This window comes from Epargyreus clarus, unplaced genomic scaffold (assembly GCF_041222505.1).
Source record: "Epargyreus clarus isolate Ecla_fem2 unplaced genomic scaffold, WU_Ecla_fem_2.2 ptg000015l, whole genome shotgun sequence".
Taxonomy (NCBI): Eukaryota; Metazoa; Arthropoda; class Insecta; order Lepidoptera; family Hesperiidae; genus Epargyreus; species Epargyreus clarus.
The window spans coordinates 9,818,449-9,844,046 of NW_027332223.1; the positions used below are offsets into that span (position 1 = coordinate 9,818,449).

General features: G+C 32.7%; 3 protein-coding genes and 1 long non-coding RNA gene across 4 annotated transcripts; 3 read left to right on the forward strand and 1 right to left on the reverse strand.

The window, feature by feature from the left end:
* Positions 1–6,956: 6,956 nt before the first annotated feature.
* Positions 6,957–12,875, forward strand: LOC140747946 (aromatic-L-amino-acid decarboxylase). Its single transcript, XM_073080605.1, has 5 exons — positions 6,957–7,257; positions 9,528–9,648; positions 10,124–10,237; positions 10,614–10,733; positions 11,269–12,875. The coding sequence occupies exons 1-5, from the start codon at positions 7,178–7,180 to the stop codon at positions 12,337–12,339; spliced, it is 1,506 nt and encodes a 501-aa protein (XP_072936706.1). The 5' UTR covers positions 6,957–7,177; the 3' UTR covers positions 12,340–12,875.
* Positions 12,876–13,060: 185 nt separating this feature from the next.
* On the reverse strand, positions 13,061–14,139 carry LOC140747948 (uncharacterized). Its single transcript, XR_012102910.1, has 2 exons — positions 13,358–14,139; positions 13,061–13,271 (listed from the first exon to the last, which is right to left on the reverse strand). It is a non-coding gene; the product is annotated as an uncharacterized LOC140747948 (long non-coding RNA).
* Positions 14,140–15,986: 1,847 nt separating this feature from the next.
* Positions 15,987–18,015, forward strand: Nelf-E (negative elongation factor E). Its single transcript, XM_073080610.1, has 4 exons — positions 15,987–16,375; positions 16,651–16,804; positions 17,149–17,325; positions 17,594–18,015. The coding sequence occupies exons 1-4, from the start codon at positions 16,108–16,110 to the stop codon at positions 17,808–17,810; spliced, it is 816 nt and encodes a 271-aa protein (XP_072936711.1). The 5' UTR covers positions 15,987–16,107; the 3' UTR covers positions 17,811–18,015.
* A 436-nt stretch (positions 18,016–18,451) lies between these two features.
* Nfs1 (Nfs1 cysteine desulfurase) lies at positions 18,452–25,267 on the forward strand. Its single transcript, XM_073080609.1, has 8 exons — positions 18,452–18,663; positions 18,748–18,827; positions 19,074–19,328; positions 19,941–20,106; positions 20,351–20,635; positions 21,032–21,205; positions 24,306–24,438; positions 24,659–25,267. The coding sequence occupies exons 1-8, from the start codon at positions 18,549–18,551 to the stop codon at positions 24,810–24,812; spliced, it is 1,362 nt and encodes a 453-aa protein (XP_072936710.1). The 5' UTR covers positions 18,452–18,548; the 3' UTR covers positions 24,813–25,267.
* The last annotated feature ends 331 nt before the right edge of the window (positions 25,268–25,598 follow it).

Genomic DNA, 25,598 nt, shown 5'->3' on the forward strand with positions numbered 1-25,598 from the left:
CACATTTGATTCTTACTATTCTTACATCAATATGAAGCTAGAAACATATTCTAGGAGATAACATTAACTTTAAAAACATAAAACATGTATAAAACTCAAATACCTAACCTTAAATACTATTTTCATAAAAATACCTAAAAACTCTAATAAAATACAACGAATGCGACCGATAGCGCCATCTACCGTGTCTTATCCCTAAACTTAAAACTTACGTAACTTATATAAACATATTTAGTCAGACTTATAAAACATGTTTAATTACAATTCTTAATTAAACATCATTCATTAGTCGCCGACAGAGATTAATATTTATATTTATTAAAGGAAATTAATATTTATTATTATACCTACCCGCTTCTATTATTACCTACATAGGCAGTATTATTAAAATAATGGGTCTCCACTAATTGTATTTATACAACATAAATGCGGACTTTATATGATCAGGAAAAATATAAATATATTACAATTGCATTCTAAGTTTTAGGTATTGCTTGAACGTAAGTCCGAACGGCGGTCATAATAAATAGGTTTGACCTTCAAAAGTTATTCAGCTAGGTACTCTGTCTAATATATTATAGTTGGGCGTTAGAAAAAATGCTTCCCGTTTCTCCGAGCAATATTAATTTAAAATATAATGGTAGCAATGTACACTAAATTCGTTACGTCCAATTTTGAAATTAGATTTGTCTTCTATATCCTGTTCCCGCCATTCTCATGTCCCTCGTTTAACACATCACGTACGAAAATATTTTATTGGATGCATTTGGCTACTTATGTTAAAAATCACAAGTGAAATTTCTTTGACGTACTCATAGCTTAGTAAAGATTACTCACTCCTAACAAGAAAATGTACCCAGTTTTGAGAATTGAAATAAGTAGTTCTGTAAAAAAGTTTTGCCACGTCTCCGTGCTAAAATGTCCCTAAAATATTTGAAATAATGATTTATTTATTATGTAAATTACGCAGTAGGTATTAGTTATTTATTCGTAAATTTTGTCTAAAAATCTTTTTATTTGTCAAGAATTCAAAAAAAGAACTTACTAATAAGCCATTTGGCTTCATTCAATTTCAAGGCGGCGAAGTATCTTTACTAATCTATGGACGTACTAAATTAATAAAAATAAAAGAAACATTTGTTGATCATGTTGAATACTTCTGGAGAACTGCGTTCAAGTTGCCGATGATAGGAAATGGCCTAAATTAACTTTGATGTAGTTAGCCATAAGCTGAAGTTGGGTGACATGCAGTAAATATCCGACAAAATCACATTAACTCATAACATAACATTTAAAAAATATGGTTTTTGTGTTTGTTTTAGAAGTGTATAATTTTTATATTGTATGTTAACTTTGTATTTAAATAAATTTTGAATATGAATAGTTACTATTTATTTTATTTCGTGCAAAATACATTTAAACAAAAACGTATTATCAGTAAATATATCATATTCAGCACGTAATTCGTTACTATCTGGTATAAACTCTTAGGGCTCCGTCAGACAGACTTCGCAGTCGATATTAACACACGGACTGCGCGAATGAAGTTGATAAATAAAATAGCAAATTTATTCTAACGGGGAATTCTTGCGCCCTACAAGCTTTTAAATCATTTATACCTACTTGTTTATACTACGTTGTAAATAGAAGTCTTTATATTTAAAAACAAATTTAAAAAATTAAAGCTAAATTAAAATAATGTGATGGTGTAGCTAAGCAACTGAAAATAATGGTATCTACATGCAAAAACTGCATTTAAATTCGCTTTCCATAATCATTACGAAGTACCACATTTTAGCAAACGAGTCTTATTAGACTAACGATATAATTACGATAACGATACCATTATGATTATATCGTTATCGTAATTTAATATAGACAAATATGTTATGGCGTAATTATGATAAGAGAATATTTGCTTAATTGTTTTATTTCTGACTTCATAATAAAATGTAGGTACTTGTACGAACGTAATTACTCCATAAAATGAATTTAATATTAATGTAATACTTAATGAATTGTAAAATTTCTTAGAAGTAAGTTTTTAATCATGTTTTACTAATCTTTTCAAGGTTATCTTTATTAAAATGATCTACCTAAATATACTTATAAATTACACCTTTAGATAGCTACGTAATGAACTATTGCCATTTCACTGTTTATTAGCCCGTTTGTTAACTGTTTTAAAGAAAGAGTAGAACTTTACACTATCGTACGAGCCATGTAGAAGTACAAGAGTGAAAACATGGGATCTTGTCCCATGGTCGTTGATAAAAGAACCAATGCGACAGGAAGCGATTAGGTGCCAGCACCGCACCGCACCACCAGTCGCCTTGACCGGCCTGCAGCCATGCTCGCCCGAGCGGCACTCGAGTCATCCCAATACCATCATTAGGTATATTCATTTCTACTGAGAAGGTTAAGGCTAAGTCTGGGAATTTGTTCTTAGTAAAGTGGCTGTTTTGTTTACATTGTCTTTGAATTGAATTCCATATACAAAAGGTAGGTAAGTATCTAGCCTAATACCTATAGGTATAAACATGTTGGATTCCCTAATGTGGTGATTAAATTTCAGAGATGGTTTGGATGGATGGTGGATGCTACCTACCACCTACAGCTGCTTCACGTTCACGACTCTTGTTTTATAGATTGTATACGAATTTTATAATTTGAATTAACTATCGATGACATTAATCACTTAACATCAGTATGAGTTCAGTATTGTTACTTCTTATTACTTACATAAAATACCTAATAATTATTTTATTACCTGTGAAATAATATTGCTTGACTACCCCGTGCTTACCATTGCTTAGGTACTTGTGCGAATTTTCGCACAATATAGGGCTCGAACACAAAACTGCGATGCGACGCGATGCGAATTCGCAACGCAGAAAATTGCGATGCGAATTGCTGCGATGCGATTTCGTGCGGCGTAGCGTCTCTCAGGGTGACCAACAACAACAACCACTGTGCGATGCGAATCAATTCGCAAGTTCTTGCGATGCGTCGAGGGAGCTCGCAGATTTTTGCGATGCGACGTCGCATCGCAGTTTTGTGTACGAACCCATAACAATAAAATAAAAGCGTAGAGACATATATTATTTCAAACTTATGTTTTAAAAATAATTTAAAACAATATTGGAGATACTCGTGTATGTGAAATTTTACAACTAGGGAACATTGAATAAAATATGTGTAAGATACCGTCGTATTTTTTCAACTATGTACCTAAAGCTTATGTACCTACCTATGGGCTCGTACACAAAACTGCGATGCGACGCGATGCGAATTCGCAACGCAGAAAATTGCGACACGAATTGCTGCGATGCGATAACGTGCGGCATAGCGTCTCCCAGGGTGACCATTCTTTCGATAAACGTCAACCGTACGGAACGTATTTTGAAAATTAGGTCATGACATGGATCGTAAAAAGAAGTGGGCACTATTGTTATTGGTTAAGAGATACAGGAAAGAGTAACAAAGAAAATTTTGGGTTCGTCCAATTGGAGGTCCCGGAGTCCTTTACGCAGCGCCGAGGACGGCCACCGGGGGGGTTTTAGTGCGGTAAGAATCCCACATAACTCTTCGAAATTAGTTTAGTTTAGCTCACATAGCTAAGGTTGGCTGTGTAGGTATACCGATCAGCAGCTACAGCTACGCGAGCTAAGCTAAGCCCCTCTCGCGTACCCTTTCACCAGTTTGCTATACTGACTTGCTTTTCACTTAGTGGTTGCCGTACACACCACATATTTCTACCTTACTCCTGGCTTAGTTTCTACTTAGTTTCAACATAGCTTAATGTTTGGTCAGCAACCGGCATAGTAATTAACACAAAAATATTTTATTTTTATAGTAGAATTTGCTTATACTTAAGTTAATTTTTTTTGGTTAACATCATCATCATCAACCCATTACTGTCCCACTGCTGGGCACGGGTCTCCTCTCATAATGAGAAGGATTAGGCCATAGTCCACCGCGCTGGCCAAGTGCGTATTGGTAGACTTCACATACCTTTAAGATTTTTTTTATAAATCTCTCAGGTATGCAGGTTTCCTCACGATGTTTTCCTTCACCGTTTAAGCAAGTGATAATTAATTTCTAATACGCACATAAATTTGAAAATCAGAGGTGCGTGCCTGGGATTTGAACCTCGGACCCCTCGATCGAGAGGCCGCGTTTCTTAACCACTAGGCTATCACTGCTCTTTTGGTTAACATTAGCTATTAATTAAATATATTATAATGATAATTGTATATAATAAAATTCATTATTAGTCACGTAAAAATAGACATATTACCAACTCGTACGTGTACATTATTTGTTCACCTAGGTATATAGGAACATACATTTTTTTACATAAATTTAAATATTAAATTAAATATTTACATAGATAGGACCTATAAGACAGACAAAAAAAGCACTATAAGTAAAAAATAAATGTGGCGGAGGTGATCCCGAAGGTCAACTATACGTAGAGGGTTCTACCACCCAATGATAACTAAAAATTCCCAACTTGTTAGAAATATATTCAAATTATTTTATTAAGTATAGTATTATTTTAATTAATAATCTTTTGTTATGGTCATGATGTGTTAATCTTTTAATAATAAGTTCCCATTTATATAGTCACTGGCTGGTATGATGGTATGAGATGGTATAAATGCTATGAGTTAGTATAAAAAAGAAAAAGAACGCTCTTGACGTCAGTTATATTTTGCGCAGGAATAAATGGGGAATAATAAAAATGGTAAATTGTCGAAGAGATAGTTTTATTATTTCACTATGGTTTCTTGATATAATTTTCTTATTTTTTTGATGTAAGTCAAATCTTTACTTAAACGTGCAGAAGTTTTTACTACGATGTCCTGCACAAACCAACTGTGTTTGACTGTGGCTGAATTTAACATGTTGATTAAATTAACCGCAGAATCGTATCTAAATAGATGGGTAGATAGGAATGTGGTTTCAAATAAACGTTAAAAAAAAGTTGAAAACATCGTACCTACTATAAAATGTATTATAATATATGTGTAAGCTTTTATAAGTTACATAATATGACGTATATTGGTAAAGGTCTGAGGATCACTCTCTCCGCAGTTCAAGTTGTAGGTAATCGTACTTGAGTGAAAGTAGGGCCCACTTGCTACTTCACTCGACTTCTTGATTGTTTTAAAGTTTGCAAATATTTTACAACAGTTATTTATATTGCTCTGAATTATTTACAAACAAATGAATCTAATATTTGTCATTAAATGTCAGAGATTAAGTAGAATAAAGATTATCTAAGTATATAGGACTATACAGCGGCCATTGTCAAGATTTATGCAAATCTATTGTTACTTGTATACTATGTATGCACATAGATTAATATTTGCATACAAAAATCTTTCTTCTCGCTTTACACCGACTGCACCTCGGATTGATTAGCGTTAGACATAAATAACTTATTACTAATGGGTAATAGTCGTGGACAACATTTTACCCTTCTATACCCGATCTATTGCTACTATATAGGTACCTAGTTGATGTCTTCGTTAAACGGAATGTTATACATTTATGAGAGTGCAAATTCCTAACAGATAATCTATCAAATCAGAATTATTAATCACTAGCCTAGGAAGCTTTCCAGCCATTACGTATACTTATTAACTATTAAATAACTTATCGCCGATATTAAAAATTCAAGCCAGAGATGATGTGGGAATAGAATTTTAATTAAGTTCCTAATACATACTATTATGATTTTGAATTTGTGATGCAATATTGACATCAGGTATAAGTACCTACATACATCATACTGAATAGAGCCTGAGACTCATCATATACTTATGTATTATATATATGCTGAGTGTATAATGTATTATAACCCCAAGAGATCATATCTTAAAATAGTGCATATAGAGTAAGCTGAAATCTTCGCATTTATCTAGATTTGATTACAGATGTCCATCGGCGGTAGTTGCCACTTACAATCAGGTGGATTCTTGCTCGTCTGCTACTCTTATATTATAAAAAGCTTTAATTCCCTATACTATTCCTATATTAGATGTGGTAATCTTATGTATACCAACGAACATTTGCTGTGAATTGTCTACATTACTGACAAATAACGTAGAGTCAGTGTTAGAGTTTCATATTTATAATTTCGTTAGTAGATAAATATTATTTATATTTTAAAAAAAACTGCATACAGTGCACTTTATAATAAGTGATCACTAATGTCCATATACTACAACCTCAAAAAGAACAGTATGTCGACCTGAATACGATTGCAAAAAGAAGCAAAAAACTGATACTACCCGTACAACGTTGTTCACAATACTTCAATGTTATGCTTTTTTATCCGAGCCACTGTAATAGTTGACAACACGGTATAATGATCTCATACCTTTGTTTACATAATACGTCAATTCACTATTTGATACGTCTGATTGATTACAAGAATAGATAAATTGCACAATTAAGTTACAATATAATTTTAATTACGCTTGTAGGTAATTAGAGGTCGGTATAAAACGTACATGAAAACAAATCAAACAACATACAAATTGTTATTATGATAGAAATATTAACTTAATTTCAATAATTACACCGAAATGTGACTATAGATTAAAACATTTAAATAAGCCACCAGACGAAGGTGGTATCCGATTATCAGACTTAAATTATTTCTAAATATCTTATTTCACGGATACACAGCACGAGATTGTGTTTGAAAAAAAATCGATCTTAACTATTTGTCACTTCTAGTTTTTTTATTGACAATCATATTTTTTCTTGCATCGCTGTATTATATTCTGAATAAAATTCAGTAAAAAATATTGTGCGTACAGATTTACTAACTTGAAATAAGATGAGCAATTTTAAACGCAAAAAATTGTTTTCAAATTAAAGCCCTACGTTGTTTAATAATATATAAGGTTTGTAACAGTCGTTCGATGGGCAGACCAGTCAGTAGTTAGCCGACAGCGTGCGACCACTCTAGAAAGCTGGTCAGAGCATATAAATCCACTTCACACCAACTCCACCACCATTGTTACGCTGATCGTCATCAACGCGCGTCTCGATCTCCACAAATGATTATTTATTTATTTCTCTGAAATTTACATTTCGTTTTATTAGTTAAATTATATTTAGCTAATACTAATTAGTGATCAAAGTGCTTGTTAACAAAATGGATTCCCAACAATTTCGTGAATGCGGTAAAGCAGCTATTGATTTACTGGCCGATTACGTCGATAATATTAGAAACCGGTGAGTATTTATTAAATTAAAAATATATTTAATTTATATTCATTACAATAATAGGTAGAGCTTCACTTGGTGGCTTTTTATTTGTTCGTATTATTTAATAGCTGGTTTTTATTTAATCTACTAAACATTTAAAGTTAATGCCTATTTTATAATTTAATTTTTGAGAAAAGAAACCCGAGATTTTGTTTTTTTAATTTATTGTACCAATTACTACACTGTTCCTTTTCTGAATTATGCAATCATGGATTTGCACGCAGTTATTTAATTATGTATGTAAATACTCGTATATAAGTGAATATAAATGCATAACTCATTACTGTAACGTATCATTAAAAAAAGAAAAATCATCCCTCACTTGACATCAAAATCATAATAATATTAGTGAACCTATTGCAGAATAAGTGTGGCGAAATAATATTAAAAACACTTATCTACTGACTAAATAAATCTTTTAAATAGATAGTCAGGTCTAGCTAACTAACGAACTAAAGAACAGTCTGTTTTCATCTGCTTGATCGTTGACTTAGCAATATTAGCATACACGCAGCACAAACCTACCTCTTCCCAGTACCGGCTAATTGATTAAGACACGAAGTTTTCATCAATTAAATCATTAGTATACTGATTACGAGACGACCACACAATGAGGGCTCGAGATAAACGTAATTTTCCGTGGCCATTGTTATATTCGATATAAACACTAAAATGTTAAATCTTCAAGTACTATGTAAACACGATAGCTATTTAAGATTTATGACCACATAATTTAAAGAATCATTATAAAATAATTGTATTTGTGTATTTCTAATATTATGGTAATTTTCATTAACGAGTAATTTAAAAATTAAATTTTTAACACATTTGTATTTATAGCTATTTACATAGTATTTATATTTACTACGATTACCAACTTTAGTGAAACTATAAATTTAAATACACCGGCGTAGAAGAAATCTGAAAGAAAAACTGTGTAAGTCGTATTGATATTTGAAGTGCATTGTATGAAATAAAGTTGCAAAATAGCCACCCAACATATGCAATTTTTGCTCAAAATATTTTAGCTAAGAAAATGTAGGGCTCTACTATAAAGATTGTGCTATGCTTACATAGTTTACAATGACGCAGTGGCAAATAACTTATTCGCCTAAGTTCTATCCTCTCCTATATGTTCATGCTCCTATATGTGCTTCAATCAAATACACAGGGTAAATTTTTCAAATGGGCCTTCAGGGTCAAATCCGAAATTAGCGAAAAATGCCGAAAGGAGTTACGAGACCGATTTTAATAAAAACATAAACTGCATAATTACTTTTTTAAATTATCTTTTTCTCTAGACGGGAATCGAACGAGTTCATTTTGAAAAGAATACACTCTCTATATTATTCCACTATCTGATAGTGCCGCTTATAAGGATCAAATTCTGGAAAGTAATGATAAATGACAAACTAAAGGAAAAACCTCAATTTTAAGGCTTATTTGAAAAATTCACACAGTATAATTTGATCGAAGTACATGTGCATTTATTAAAAACATTTAGTAAAAACTAAGCAATTCCAAGAGTTTGTTATCATTACGTCTTAAAGTTCTTTCTCCAAAAGAGATGTCTTATTACGAGTTTTTTGGAATACTAGTCTTCAAAACCAGAAGTAATTTAGTGACTCCTATTGCAAATGATAATTTTGATGACATATATGATGATAATTTTCTTGATACGAGTAAGTAGGTATTCGTTAAGTTTAATTATGCCATTAATAGTAATAATTAATTATGATCATATTCGCACCGCTAAAGTTTACAATTAGTTATAAGCAAGTTTATTACCCACTGAAGTAATTGCTATTACAAAAAGTTAAATGGGAAGTGAAAAGATTATAGACTAAGCTGAGTGTAACGATGACAACGAAAATGTAAAATGTAGTTAATAACAAAACATATTTTAATAAAGCTAAAGCTTATAAAAAACATTCTGAAAGCCTTATCTCAATTGAGGCAGTGATTTTTACCAAATTCATTATAGTTTCGGTTTATTACTACGTTTGTTTCTCCAAAATGAAAATAGATGTCGTTGTACATGTTTGAAACAAAACAACCATTTTAAATAATTATGTAGGTAATATTTATAAGTATTATCTTTCAAACAAAATCAACCATATCTAGGTACACATAGAAGTGTAATGAAATCGGTTGGCTGTTTCGGTAATAAGAAAAATGTGATTTAATAATTATTATGGTTTGATTTATTTATATGTATTTTGTTTTTGTTCTCACAGTGATGTTTTGCCTGATGTGCAGCCCGGATATCTACTAAAGTCTCTCCCAGAAAATGCGCCAGAAAATCCGGAAGACTGGAAAAATGTGTTTAAGGATTTTACTGACACTATTTTACCAGGCGTAAGTGATTTAACAATGATTTCTTCATTACATAATTTTCGTCTATATTATTGTGAAGATGGGGATCTGTTTCTCTGGTATCTGAGTGTGAAAACACATTTATAAGTATTTTACATCAAATGTGTTTTTCGTTTAAATTATTTTCTACTCGTCATACCATGTATTTAAAATTACACTTCTATATTTTATATTATTTATTGCGTTATTAATTTTGAGAGTTCGAATTTTATAACATTATTTTAATCATTTAGAAAATAATTTGCAAATTAAAAAAGTAAACTGGTAATACAAAGTAAATAGGAGATTAATCTATTTGCAACTTCAGATCACTTACTCCGCGATTTTTTCAAGTATTTTTCTTTAATTGAGAAAATTCTGAGTTTTTTCTTGTTTTCAACCATGACCATGAAACTTTCATATTAACATTTAAATATATACATGACAACCCCTAACTTTTTCCATAATATATGTTTAGGTTACCAGCTGGCAATCTCCACGATTCCATGCATATTATCCAACGGGGACTTCATTCCCAAGTGTGATCGGCAGCCTGCTGAGCGATGGATTGGGGGTCGTTGGGTTAACCTGGGTAAGTCATAACTTTTTAAATTATGTCATTTATGCCATTTAATTTATGTTTTATGTTTTTATGTATTTAATTACGTTTATGTTAGCATGTTATTTATTAACGAATATAAACAGCTATTTATTTGTAACAATTACAAGCACTTCTATACCGTTTTATGTAATTATTTCAGATTATATTTTGTATAGAAACTACAGGCTTTATATTCTTTGCACTGATGAATTTTAATTACCGAATGAAATTGTTTTAAATGAAATACGTACTGATCAATTTAAAATTATTCAATTCACTAACAATTTCATCTAAAACGTAATTCTCCTATCGATCCAAGATAGTTATCAAATTGTTATGTATAATTATAACACATGCTAATTTACAGATGGCTAGTCCTGCGTGCACAGAATTGGAAGTCGTCACTATGAACTGGTTAGGAAAGATGTTAGGACTACCTGAGGAATTTCTTAACTGTTCATCTGGCCCTGGCGGTGGAATTATTCAGGTAAATACCACAAAATATTTATAATACCATCACCTTTGGTAATTTACAACTACTGTGATAGCCAGCCCATCACAGTGTCCCAAAGTAGATTTTTGCCCGACAGACAATTTTAAACTTAGTGCTACTATTTTTCTGGTTGTGCATGTATCACCCATAACTTTTGAGATTCATGTTATTCGAACTTAAAAGATAGTAGAACCAGTAATGTTCGACTAGGGAGATACAACCTCCACAACTGTTTCTGACGCGAAGCAGTTGTTGCGTTTCAGTAAAAGGATGTGGACTTCGTATTCGTAGCTGACTTTCGTATGAGGTAACTTTCTCAGTCTGCAAGAGCGGCATCTATTATTAACTTCAGGTACAACCCATCTTCTATATGGAGTGGGTTTTGGATGACCACAGAGTGATAACTTACTATCAGATGGATTGTATATTACGCTCGTTTGCGAATCGAATTTCATAAAAAATAAGTAGTACTTTTAGATTGTTTGCATATATCCATTTACTTCTTTAAAAATATCATTATAAATTTCAGGGCTCTGCAAGTGAAGCAACATTAGTTGGTCTACTTGTTGCAAAGAATAAAACGATTCGTAGACTCAAGGAAACAAACCCAAGCCTGGATGAAGACGTGATAAAAAGCAAACTTATGGCTTATTCGTCTGATCAATGTAACTCTTCTGTAGAAAAAGCCGGCGTGCTTGGTTCCATGAAAATGAGACTTCTGAAATCGGATAGTAATGGTAGACTTCGTGGTGAAACACTGAAAAAAGCATTCGAAGAAGACAAAGCACAAGGACTGATACCATGCTATGTTGTTGCGAACTTAGGAACTACTGGAACTTGTGCCTTTGATGCACTCGACGAATTAGGTCCACTGTGTCAAGAAGAGAAGGCTTGGTTACACGTGGATGCAGCATACGCTGGCTCGGCATTTATATGTCCTGAATATAGGCACTTGATGAACGGTGTTGAATACGCAGACTCGTTTGATGTCAACGCTCATAAATGGTTACTTGTGAACTTTGATTGTTCTGCTATGTGGGTAAAGAATGGATACGATCTAATTAACGCATTTGATGTGCAAAGAATTTACTTGGACGACATCAAATCTGAAATTAAAATTCCTGACTATCGACATTGGCAGATGCCTCTTGGCCGCAGATTCAGAGCCTTAAAACTCTGGATGGTAATGAAAATGTACGGCGCTGAAGGCCTCAGAAGCCATATTAGAAATCATATCGCCCTTGCACAACATTTTGCTAAATTAGTAAAGAAAGATAAAAGATTCATTATAGAACCTGAGCCAGCCATGGGCTTGGTATGTTTCAGATTAGAAGGGGGAGATAATATAACTAAACAGTTATTAGATAACTTAAATGAGAAGAAGAAGGTATTTATGGTAGCTGGTAAATACAGGAATCGATTTGTAATTCGTTTTGTCGTCTGTTCGAGAATTACCACAACAGAAGATATTGAATTTAGTTGGAATATTATTAAAGAGGAAACAGACCTAATCTGTACCGAAAATATCCATATGAAGCCGCAAACAATTCCAACGATTGATCATTTAGAAACAATTAGTCTTAATGAGAAATCAAAGTAATTTTGTAAGGTAATTATATACTAATTTAAGTCAGGAATGGTGGACATATCTCAATACCTACATGTCTAAAAGGTATAGGTGGTGAATCAGGTTTGGAACCTATATACCAACTTCTTTAGAATAAATACGGTTTTAAGCAAACGGCAGGTGCGAATAATGTGTATAAGCGTTAGAATTTCTTTTTAATTTAAGTAATTACAAATTATATCTACCAACGTTTACGAAATACGATGTTATTGTCAATCAACTACAAATATTATGGAGGTAGTCTCTGTAATTAATACCTACTGATGGGTACAGTTAATGAAAGCGAAAACTTAGTTGGATTTAAATAAAAATATTATGAATGTATTAAAAATAAATTTAATGTACATGTAATTAATATAACGTTTTTTATTTTCAATGACGTCATAATTTCTTACGCATCATAGTCACTAAAATCTAACATAGATTTTGGGAAACCATGATGCTGTAACTAGTATTACTTAGAATGGTAGCCAATAGTTGAAAGTTTCGTTATAGTATAATTAAACACATGTATGTTTTTTCATTTAACTTCTAATAAAATTTGTGTCCACTATGGCATGTAATAGAAGCATTATTAGGTACTTCTGCTTATGCTATGCTAAAAGATACATCTAAAATAGGTATAAAAACTAGAAATTAATAAACACAATAACTTTAATTAGCGATACCGAATAATCAGCTTAGATCATTAGAAAATAAAACACCAAATTTAATTAAAATATCTAATAGCCGAAATATTTTTTAAAAATATAAGCACGATTACTTTAATATTTTTCATATACAACTGCACACGCCGCTTATACATAGGCCAAATTTATATCCCTTAGGGAAGCAGCGTTCTTGGCATACTGGATCCTCGGTAGGCTCTTCGTATTGACAGGGAACGCGCACCGATGAAAAGAAGTCTGAAAAAGAAGAAATAAGAAAACACATAAGCCAAATTAATAGTATGTCAAAACACTAATAAGTCCTCTAAGTAGTAGATACCTACCTAACTAAGATAAAGAAACAGTACGGACATTTTAAATATGTACACAGATTCGTACATCACGTTCCAAAAATGGTACTCTTTCCTTTCCGTTGGTCCGAGTAAGCCGAGTTTGTTTCACGGGTCACCTACTCTTTGTCATACAATTTGATAGTGTTTAGAGTCACTTACGCCCGTTACTAATAATCTATCCAATGACCAAAAATTCCATAGATTAAATATTGGACGGCTGTTACAGATTACTCAAGAGCCTGTTAAGGAAATAGAGTAAGGGTGTAAAGTCCACTTTATAAAAATCTACGCGTAACTTTTTAAACTAATATTAGATTCCAAATACAGTGACAGGCGAACCACAACTAGGTACAAACTCGTTTTAAGTACATAAAGAAAGACGCTAATTGAAAACACCTTCTATATTTTTTTATAATAATTCAAGTTTTTTTCATACTCAAGGCTAACTCCTACTTCCCTACAAATTGAAAAGGTTAGTTTTTTTAATTACCTACATGAATTTCAATTACTTAATTAGATACAAACATATTTAGGTACATAACTATTTTATTACGTTTGTGTAGCGTGTAAGCTCAATTATATAGAACAATTTAATCTTCCATTTAGAGAAACCTAAACACATAAGAACAGCGAGGAATGAAAGAGATGATTATAAGAAAAGTAGTTAGTACTTAGACTATACAATTATGAGTTACTGGCATATATATTACTTAAAAATCACAATTTAATTAAAATAAATATATAATAACGTGACCAAGTTAGTAATTAGAAGTACGTACCGTTATTCATATGTTCTGGATATTCGACTTTTGCATCTTTAGCAGTAGAATCATGAACTGAATCAGTATTGTATACAACTGGTTCAATCTTTGCAACGCTGCTATCTCTTGGTAAGGCTGCAGTATTTGCAGCAACGAAAAAAACAATTACAAAGAACATATTTATCACTTTAAACTGCATAGTGAAATTTTTGATCGTCTCTCTACAAGAGCGGAATGAAGACTGCACATGAAATGATGTTTAATTTATGCAATTACGAAGAAGCAATGACTGTTCGTTTTATACCGAATGCAGTGATTACGCATTTCTGAGGGTCAGTGTGTGTATCACTTCCCTGTAATAGATAGGTAGGTATGTACTAGGAATACAATGCATAGTTGAGTCACTTAAGTCAAAACAAGCTCGCCTATTATTAACTTAAGTATGTAGGTAATTGTATTTGACTGCGTTACATATATTTATATACCCTATTACTAAATACTTATTTAATTATTTAATACTTGGCAATCATTAGAATTATGTATCGTGCTCTCTTCTTTAAATGATAGATAGGTACATAAAATACTTAAAATAACAATTTTGCCTTTTCCCCACTTTCTAGTTCACTTGTCTCTCTGGTCATTGAACTGGACTACGAAGTATACAACCTCCTAACATTGATATACCTATATCTTTAATAAGATATATTAATGTTTCTTCCTTTAAATAATGATTTATATTCCTTTTCTGTATCTTTAATTTAGATATTATTAAATTATATTGTAATTTTCACACATACTATGAGGTTGTATTTAAGTAATAGGTACACTGTTACTATACGGGTTAAATAGTCAATTTCACTTCATTACTCGTTAGATGCTAACGACACGCTCTGAAGAGAGATGACACCAATAATGCGGCGTTGCACCTAGATGGAGTTGCACGTGAAATAAATAACATTTCAGCTTACATTCGTTTCATTGCTTTAGATTAGTTTGCTGTGTATTTATTTTATCATTCAAACATACATAAAACCTTTTTTTCACAAAAAATATGGTCTAAGTATGTCCATAACTAAAAATGACCGCTAGTACTATAAAGCCGATTACTGACATGTGAATAATATTTGATTCTACGCATTGTACATTACGCGATATATTATATTACAAGACGTTATTTATTTATGTAAAGCAACACAATATACTTAGAAAAATTAGGTACCTGTAATATAATTCGAGGCGATCCTGTTGTTATAACATAAACACAGCATTTATAATTAAAACACAATAAATTAGAAAAAATGCAAGTCAATCTACCTGAAAGCCTTGACAAAAGTATTAATGGTGTCGTCCTCGACACCAGCATACTGAGCGTCTCAAGCACTTATAGAACATGGCCGGGGGGAGCAATCTTAGGGGTAGGTCCCTTTGCCTTACACGACGTTCTGGGGCTTGCCAGGGTGTTTATCCTGCGTCACCATTTCATGAGTTTGTGCTCCTGTTGGCGTGGCGTATGTACTACCGTGCTAATTAGTGTACTCACGCCCGTTTCTAGGGAATCGGAGATCACTACGCTGGGGGCAGACCACTTCCTTTTGAGCTTCCAAGATAGGTACCCTCCACCGCCAGAGGTAATGACTGCAGCTCAATAAAATTTAGCCACTCATACACCGGCCTGGCAGCGAGATTGACTATCAACTGATGCAAATTAACTCCTGAAGCTGTGCCTGGGCAGTTAGGCATAGAGAAAACCCTCGGATATACGTACGTGACTATAGGGCTAAAACACAAGAAGCCAAGGCCAGAGTAACAGTAATGTTGTAAAAAAGTACATGTAGTGTCATTCCTCAATGTCAAAACCTGTCAATTGTCAATATTTCCTTGTCACTGTCAGTTCATGTTTATATTCTAATTTATCTCCAAAATAAAATAAACAAAATCGACATTCTTGAATAAAATAATCTTGAAATATAAGCACTATCAATGGTTTACCTACATTTCCCCTCAAATTTGACCGAAGAGGAATTGATGTTACAAGCAAAGTACCAGAAACTTAAAAAGAAGAAAAAGGCTTTACAAGCATTAAAAGCTCCAAAACAAGAGCCAGAAAAGCCGTTGTTACCGAAACGGCCGACTGAAGCGCGCGATGCTCGTGAAATAGCTCGGAAATTGATAAAGAGCGGGGCTATTCAAGCTATTAAGAGCCCGCCTCCACAACCTCAAAATGCAACATTCAAGAGGCCACGAGCAGGTAATTGTAATATAAGATATAGTTTTAAATCAAGTAAAATAAAGTGACATAGGGATATATGTCATTGACGAATTCAAAACAAGCCAAATTAAGGATTGGACTATAGAATCATTTATAATATTTACACAGATTGTATGATCCTATTTCTGTGTTTAATGTTATCAGCTTACCATTACACAGTACATTGTTCCAATTTAATACACCTAAAGAGTATTGTCAAAGAAATAAACATTATGTAAGTAAACAAAGATTCTAATTACATTTGAAATTTACAGGCCGAGAACGAAAACTCAGTGGCTCTGCAGGTGCAACTGGTGGAGTTGCTTCTTATCAGCCGTTCAGTGCGTCACAAGAGCCACCACCTCCAGAAGAGAAGCCTGCTCCTCGTGTGAAATATCTATATGATTCATTTGTTACCGCTCGAGAAAAGTAAGTCAAGCATATATTAAAATTGTTCTTATATATTAAAGTCATTTACACATCTACTAGTACATTATTCTTATATATTTCACAGTAAAATTGATTGATTATATGTATTTTTATATTGTGTGGTATTACTTTATACCTTATATGTATTAGACTTGATCAAATCTAATTTGTGTTATAAATTAATCATGACTGTTTGCTTTTAAACATTGTTTCTGACTGACTACTATTGATTAGAACAATAATATTATCAGTAATAATATTTATAGTATTTTGCAAGAGGTATGAATATGAATGAATAACAAATATTATAAATCAGTTTTTAATGATTTTTCCTCTATTTACAGAGAAGAGAAAGTACCACGTGCCACTGCAGGAGGTGGTGGTGCAGATGCTCCCAACGTTGGCCCAGGAAAGACTAATACTCTTCAGATTGTTGGAGCACAGATTGCTGAAGATGTACTGCGGCGTAGACTTACCAATTTTGAACCATTCACTTTTGCACAAGAACCTGAAGAAGAAAGGTGAGTGAACCTTCAATAATTTTATTTAATAAGATTTGATAAATTGGTATATTTCAGCAAAGAATTGTTATATTGCTTGAGTATATAATGTGTAATTGAGTATTTACATACAAGTGTATGGCATACATTATAGAAAGTGCAAGATAACAAAACAAATGTGCTTCAAATTTTCATTACGACCTTTATTGAGTCAAGCAGTAACATTAATATGTTTTTTTGTTTATTTTTGTCATTTACATATTACTCATCATATCTTTACTATCCACAGGGCTTATTTGACATTTGAAACTGTGGACATGGCAACAAATGCTCAAACTGCATTGGATGGATGTGAAGAACAATGGCGGATTACTTTCGCCCGACGGCCGCCGCCACAAGCGGGCTCATGGACTCCTGGTTCAGCAACTCCTCGTAACAATCAAGCACCACCTCCTCCTAAGGATTCGAAACGCGCATTAGTAACCTACGATGATATATTTGAATGAGGATGTTGAATTGGTACATAATTTAATAATTATGTACCAATTGAAATTTTATTATCTATCTTATATCCATAAAAGTTAAGTGGACCGATTTTATGGGCGTACACTTGTACGATTCGACAAAAAATATGGACTAGTTTCCGAAATTGTATTTGTTTATATGTTTTAAAAAATATATATAATAAAATCGTTCAATTCCTAAGTATAATCTGTTTTATAAGTGTTCTAAAGGCACGGCAGTGCCCCGCCAAGTCCAGTAAAAAAAAGCTATCCTTGACCCCCCTTTAAATTAGTTGAAGATAAAACTAGAAACCTGAATTTTCTGGAACCAAGCAGATATTTACTTCTTCTGTACATATTTTCAACATTACATAAAAAATAATCAAGGAATAAGCAAAAGTCGTGTAAATAAACGCTTTTAAAAATTAAACTTATTTAGACTAGTAAAATAGACTATATTTGTGAAACCAGACCAGACATCTTTTTCATTGTGTAAAAAGTATATTAGTTTCTTGTATATTATTTTAGAATTTGTTATTATCTATGTGATTTTATTATCTGTATTATAATCCGTCAATGTCATATTGACTAAAAGCCTAGAAGCTAAAGCCGAATAAGTATTAAAAAAACAATATCATATTGTCAATTTAGTTACTGTCATTGTCATACATGTCACGTTGGGCTCTTCGTCAAAACGATAAAAATTGGGAACATCGAAAAAAATTGTAAAATTCCGAAAAAATGTTTCGAGTTATTAAAAATGCAATGCCTATATTGCAAAAGGCTCTACCAATAAGAATGGTACAGCAAGAAAACGCTGTGATTATTATCCAAGCGAAACAATTATCAAATTCAGGTAAAAACAAGTACAAAAACTTTAATCATTGTGCAATTTTCGTATGATAGCCGCAATAACTAAGTCGCATTTGTTTACTTTTAGTTAATGATGATAAATTTTCCTTAAAACACGAAGAGGTCGGCCGCCCTCTATACTTTGATGCACAAGCGACAACGCCAATGGTAAATATTAAATATTTTGTAGTATTTTATTCGTTTACGTTCAAGAAGAAATCTATATTGGGAACTATCATGATTCACATTTGATTTTTTTTTGTTTGAAATGTAATATTCGTTACACCAAAAATATCATCAAAACTCCGTACAAATTATTTTTTTACTTTCTTAAGGTTATAAATAAATGGCAATTGAGAATTTTCTATGTAGGTACTAGTTTTTATGTAATTTGGTAATAATATATTTTTTCAGGATCCTCGGGTACTAGATGTTATGCTACCTTTTCTAGTCAGTTACCATGGCAACCCTCATTCTCGGACCCATGCATATGGATGGGAAAGTGAAGCCGCAGTAGAAAAAGCTAGAGAACAAATTGCCAATTTAATTGGTGCAGATCCTAAAGAAATTATATTTACTTCAGGAGCAACTGAATCGAACAATATATCAATCAAAGGAGTGGCTCGGTTTTATGCCCCTAGGAAGAAACATATTGTGACTACCCAGATTGTAAGATAGTTTGTCTTAAATTTAATTGAATTTTATTTAATTGAATGATATTCTAAATGATTTGTGCTTTTATTCATAGTGTCTTTATAAAAACACATATATCTTATTGGAATAAAATACATAGCTCAAGCTTGTCCATTTTAGCATTTGAAATAGTGATATGATTCTTGCACTATAATAAACGAGCTTTTGCCCGCGGCTTCGCTCTCGTTACGAAGTAATATTTTCATCCCCTATTTAATCCCCTTGTGGGGTAGAATTGATCAAAATCCTTTCTTAGCGGATGCCTACATCATAACATCTACCTGCGTGCCAAATTTCAGCCCGATCCGTCCAGTGGTTTGGGCTGTGGGTTGATAGATCACTATGTCAGTCAGTCACCTTTGAGTTATATATATTTAGATACTATATATCATAAAGCCTTTATCAGAGAGCTATAAGGTTGCCATAAGAGATCAGACTATAATGTTAATAACAGTGAAACCACATAATAGCAATGTTTTAAATTAATGAATATTTTTACCCAAAATATATGATTCATTTCTATTTATATTCTATATCCTATGATCATAATGATAATGATAGTATGATTTAAGTAATTCATGTTCCTAGGAACACAAATGTGTCTTGGATTCTTGCCGAGTGCTGGAAGGGGAGGGGTTTAAAGTAACATACCTCCCTGTTGGACCTAATGGGATAATAAATTTGCAAGAACTGGAAGAATCTCTCACTCCAGAAACGAGTCTGGTTTCAATAATGACAGTCAATAATGAAATAGGTATGTGATTAGATGATAAACTTCTAAAAGAATTATTGATGAATATAAAATTACATCTGTTATTGACATTTTCGCATGTTTTTTAAATAAGAAGAACAGTGATAGCCAGAAAATAATAATAAATCAGTAGTAATAAAATAAATATTGAAATGTTATTTAAAAAAAATAATGTGTATAAATTCTTTTGACATGAATGTATCTTTTATTGGTTTATTTGAATTTTATAATGTTCAAAACTTTTAAGGTGTCAAACAACCTATTGCTGATATTGGTGCTATATGCAAGAAAAAGAAAATATTCTTCCATACCGATGCTGCTCAGGCCTTGGGAAAAATGCCATTGGATGTGAACAAGATGAACATTGATCTAATGTCGATATCTGGTCATAAAATTTATGGACCGAAGGGTGTGGGTGCTCTGTACATTAGGCGCAGGCCTAGGGTCCGCGTGGAGCCTATTCAAAGTGGCGGTGGGCAGGAGAGGGGCATGAGAAGTGGAACAGTGCCCACTCCTTTAGTTGTAGGACTTGGTAAGTTCTAATGACAATCGATAGATTCTAGACTCTGGACACTCTAGAATCTAGAGGATCTATTATTGTTGACATTTTACAATTTTAACTTTTTTCTTTTGACATAAATGTAGTTTAGTTCAGTACGCATAAAACTGCTAGTCCGCTCTGAATATAGAAATAAAACGCGTCGCCATAGCAAATTGTATGATTACACCTGTTAACAACAACTTCAAAGCAGACTAGCAGTTTGGCACGGACTACACTTGTTTCACCCTTCTTAATTCTCGAAATCAAGTACTTTTGTAAGAGTTTCAATTTTACGTAGAAATATTGAAAAAAAATGTTGTTAAAAATTTCACAGGTATAATTTTATTACAGGATTTTATTTATAAATATATGTTTATTTTATTTCAGGAGCAGCTTGCGAATTAGCAGAACGTGAAATGTCCTATGATCATGCCTGGATAGAACAATTGGCACAACGATTCCTTGACAAAATTTATTCTAAACTGACTCATGTTATTAGGAATGGTGATCCGGAACAATCATATCATGGTTGCATCAATTTATCTTTTGCATATGTTGAAGGTAAGTTCATATTATGATCCAGCTATTTTGAATATTTTCAGCTCAAAAAGTTGATGCAGGAGATCACTGGACTTACTTGGTCAGTAACAGGATTTCATGGGCAGATGAAAGGTACCATGTTACTTCAGGTGACCTTTTATGTGTTGCAGCCATCACGTGGCTAGTTACCCTTAAATATCTGCAATGCAATATATATGTTACCGCCATAACTTTCAAATCATCAATGCTCATTTGAGACTATATTTATACATTCAATTAGCTATACCTATCTAAAAATTTAGGATCTATTGAGTCAGTTATGTAATCTTACTTTTTGACAAGGTGCCAAGGTTGATGAACAAAGTCCACCTTTCTATAATACTAGCAGAACCCGCGGCTTAGCCCGTGTACAAAAATAGAATATGACATACAAATAACTGTAATTGCAAATTTGTACCTCTAACCATTTTAACGATAAAATAGCTTTTATATTTCATTTATAAAAGCTTTATTACATAATTTTTTCGTCACTGTGTACCTAAATTGGTCAAGCTTTCTTCAGAAACATACACTTATTAATTAGTGGCCTGTAATGAAATTTCCTTAAAATATAAGTTTGATATAGGATACAATAATCATCATTTACACTATTTCATAGGAACCGTCCATGTTATTCTCTGATCCATAAAGTACTAACCACTATGCAAAAATCATAACTATCCCTTGGTATGTGAAAAACAAAACACAAACGTATTCAAGGGAACCGTATGGCAACTGTTTGGTGGCAACCGTATAGCAAGTTGTTAACGCACTAAAACCCCCTCTCACAACTTTAGGTGCTTAGCTTAAGGTAAGCGGCCTCACATACAGTGGTTTTTTTCAAGGTCGCTGGCTGGGCGGTTAGAGCTCCCAAAATTGCCGCAATCCCAGATGTCCCCCTTTAGTCTCTTACTACAGGCAGGGGATAATCTAGCTCTATTCTAGCCCACAATTTTAATCCAAAGTCTATGTGTCTACCACTTCACCATCACTAATCCACGTATAATCACAACTATACCCCACGGCAGGAACAAAATGTCGGCAAGCAATGTATCCAAGCGGTTGGGATGTAATCAATATACCAAAATGCTCCATGTGAATAAATTTACGCATTATCATATATGACATTTGTACCCGTCCACGTTGTGGTGTAGTTGTGGTTACGTGTGAACAGACCTGTCGGAAATTTTGTTTATAACTTCGAACCTAAAAGATTCACGTATACTATATATACCGTATAACAATTATTTTATCAAAACATTCCTATGTACATATGTATCAATAAATATTTCATCAGCTAATTTCTGAAAGCTAGTACTCAACACCAGCGGTCGGTAACCCGTGACCCATTGGTGGAGTGTGGCCCGCGACTCTCCCTTGTGGCTCACGGGTCTGCGCGTTACTAAAAAACTGCTGTTCTGCACTTCAGCACGCGCAATACATTCCCATGTTAAAAACGTTATACGTTACGGCGGCCCGTAGAATATCGCCCTACACTAAACCTCTCTGCACTTTGTTCTTTATCCAGACACGCCAAAAGAATTATACCTTCAATAACGGTTTTTAAAGAAACTTTCTTTACTTATAGTACCCTGATGGGGTTGATTTGTACTCAACAGAGTAGCTAAAAATGCTGATCCAGGTGTGTAAATAGAACGGCATACAGCGTACACCCTTTTATAGCCGTCTCAAGGGTTGATCTAATAAAAACAATGACTCAGATGCAACATTGTGTCTCATGATAATTTTCATAATGCTTCCTTCTAAATTAACGGATTATAAAAGTTCCAACCCCTATTAAATTTGATTTTTAAAAAACGGTGAAATAAGTGTCCTATATTTTCAATCAGAAAGCCAAGTATTAATTTTCATAGACTTTGCTTCATAATCGGCTTAGTTTTAAACAAACTTATTTACCCCTATTTTACCCACTTAGGGATAGATTTTCCATAAATGGTGCAAAAAAAATTCTATCATTCTCAAACAGAAAGCCAATTGGAAGTTTTTGCAGTCCTTGCTTCCAAATTAACGAATTTTGAAATAAAATTCCAACCCCCATTTAACGACCTTAAGGGATGATTTTCTAAAAACAATGAAATAGGTATTTAATTATTTTCTACCGAAAAGCCAAAAACCGATTTTCAGAGAGATTACATCAAAACTGGGGGAATTTCATACAATCTTGCAACCCTTATTTAAGCCACATAAGGATTGATTTCCCCTAAATAGAATTAAAGTTCCACTATATCTAACCAGTAAGGTAATGGCTAACTTTCATAGTACTGGCTTTCAAATTGGCAAAATTTAAAATAAGCTTTCAATCCCTATTTTATCAACTTAAAGGTTGATTTTTCAAAAACAATGAAATAAGTGTTTAATTATTTTCTATCGTAAACCCAAATACCGATTTTCATACAGTTTACATTAAAACTGGGGGACTTTCATACAAACTTAAATAGCAAATTTTAAAATAACCTGTCAACCCCTATTTAACCACCTTAAGGGTTGATTTTGGAAAAACTCTTTAATTAGATTTTTATTATTTTAAATCCGTAAGCTAAATTTGAATTTTCATCGAGTTTGGTTTAAAATTGACGGATTTTCATACTAACTTTCAACCCCTATTTAACCCCCTCAACGGTGGAATATCAAAAAATCCGTTCTTATTGCGGATCTACATCATAAAATAAATCTATATTCCAAAGATCTACAATTAGTTAGAACATTTTATGGTTCTATCTTTTATAGTTCAGGCAGCGTACGCAAAATAAGTAACTTTTCTGAAATATCTTACGGAACCCTATTTTTTTCCAAAATAAAATATAGCCTATGTTACTCGTGGATAATGTAGCTTTCGAATGGTGAAAGAATTAATATCGGAAATAAAATCGGTCCAGTAGTTTCGGAGCCTATTCATTTCAAACAAACAAACAAAAAATCAAACCTTTCCTCTTTATAATATTAGTATAGAAGACATCTGTTCAAATAATGAATAATTATGAATATCAAGTATTGAATAAATATTTGTTGTTTAAATAATTAATATGGTCAATTATAAAGTGAATGGTGCATCTGTTTACAGGCGAGTCTTTATTAATGGCACTGAAAGATGTAGCATTATCAAGTGGTTCTGCATGCACGTCAGCTTCACTGGAGCCTTCGTATGTACTGAGAGCAATAGGAACAGATGAAGACCTAGCCCACAGTTCAATCAGGTAATTCAGAGTTCCACCTATTTTTTTAGTATTATTTGCAACATTTTTTTTTTTGTGTGGATCGTGCAATTCGAAAATACAAGGAATTGCAGAAATTGCAGAAGAAGGATGAAGATTTGATATAAACAAAAATCAAATTGAATAAAGATCCTAACCTAACTAGATTAAGAATAACCGATTACACAACTGATATAAAAAACATAAATAACACCTATTACAGATTTGGCTTGGGAAGATTTACAACAATCGAAGAGGTGGATTACACGGCAGAAAAGACGATCAGGCATGTAGAGCGACTTCGTGAAATGAGCCCTCTTTGGGAAATGGTGCAAGAAGGCGTCGACATCAAGACAATTCAATGGTCACAACATTAAATGTTACTTTGCTGGCTCAGTTTTGTACATATTGTTTGTTATTATTATGGATTATTTCAAATGTAGATTATAAAAGTCTTATAACAAAGAGATCTGGCATAAATTAAAAGTGTAGGCTAAATTTTTCTCAAAAATTCCATTTTTGGCCTTAGAATGTAAGCTTGTTGCCTACTTTATAAAGTATGTTATTATTAAGACACTAAAGTTTCGGTAACAAATTAGCACACCTATATTAAAATTCAAGCATAGCTATTCAAATAAAAATAGTAACAGATCTCGTAGTTTACAGATATTGCTTAAAATATTGCTTGTAAAATTGTTCTATATTCCACTATATAAATAGATGCTTTGGTTACTTTTTATTTTAGTTATATTACGAACAAATGAGTTTTGTATTGAATATATTCTTCCGAGTTATATTTGATTTTAGAAATTAAAAAATGTATCGTGAAATATATTGAACTTTAATTTAATATACAACATTTTAAGAGACAAAGCTTTAATAACAACCCTATGGCTTAAAAATATAGCCTATGTCGTTCTCATAATTTAGATGATAACAGCGACATCTCATACGTTAAAATGTGTCAAACCGTAAGGTTTGCAGGACATTCCAAAGAATGAGACATTATAAACTGACATATCTCCTATAATAATAGATGTCCCATATTTCATACCATATTCATTCTCTATGTCAGCATCTGTAACTTGAGGTGATGATCCTTCTAAGTCAGACTTATTTCCACACAAGAATATCTTAGCATTTTCGGCGTACATCACAATATC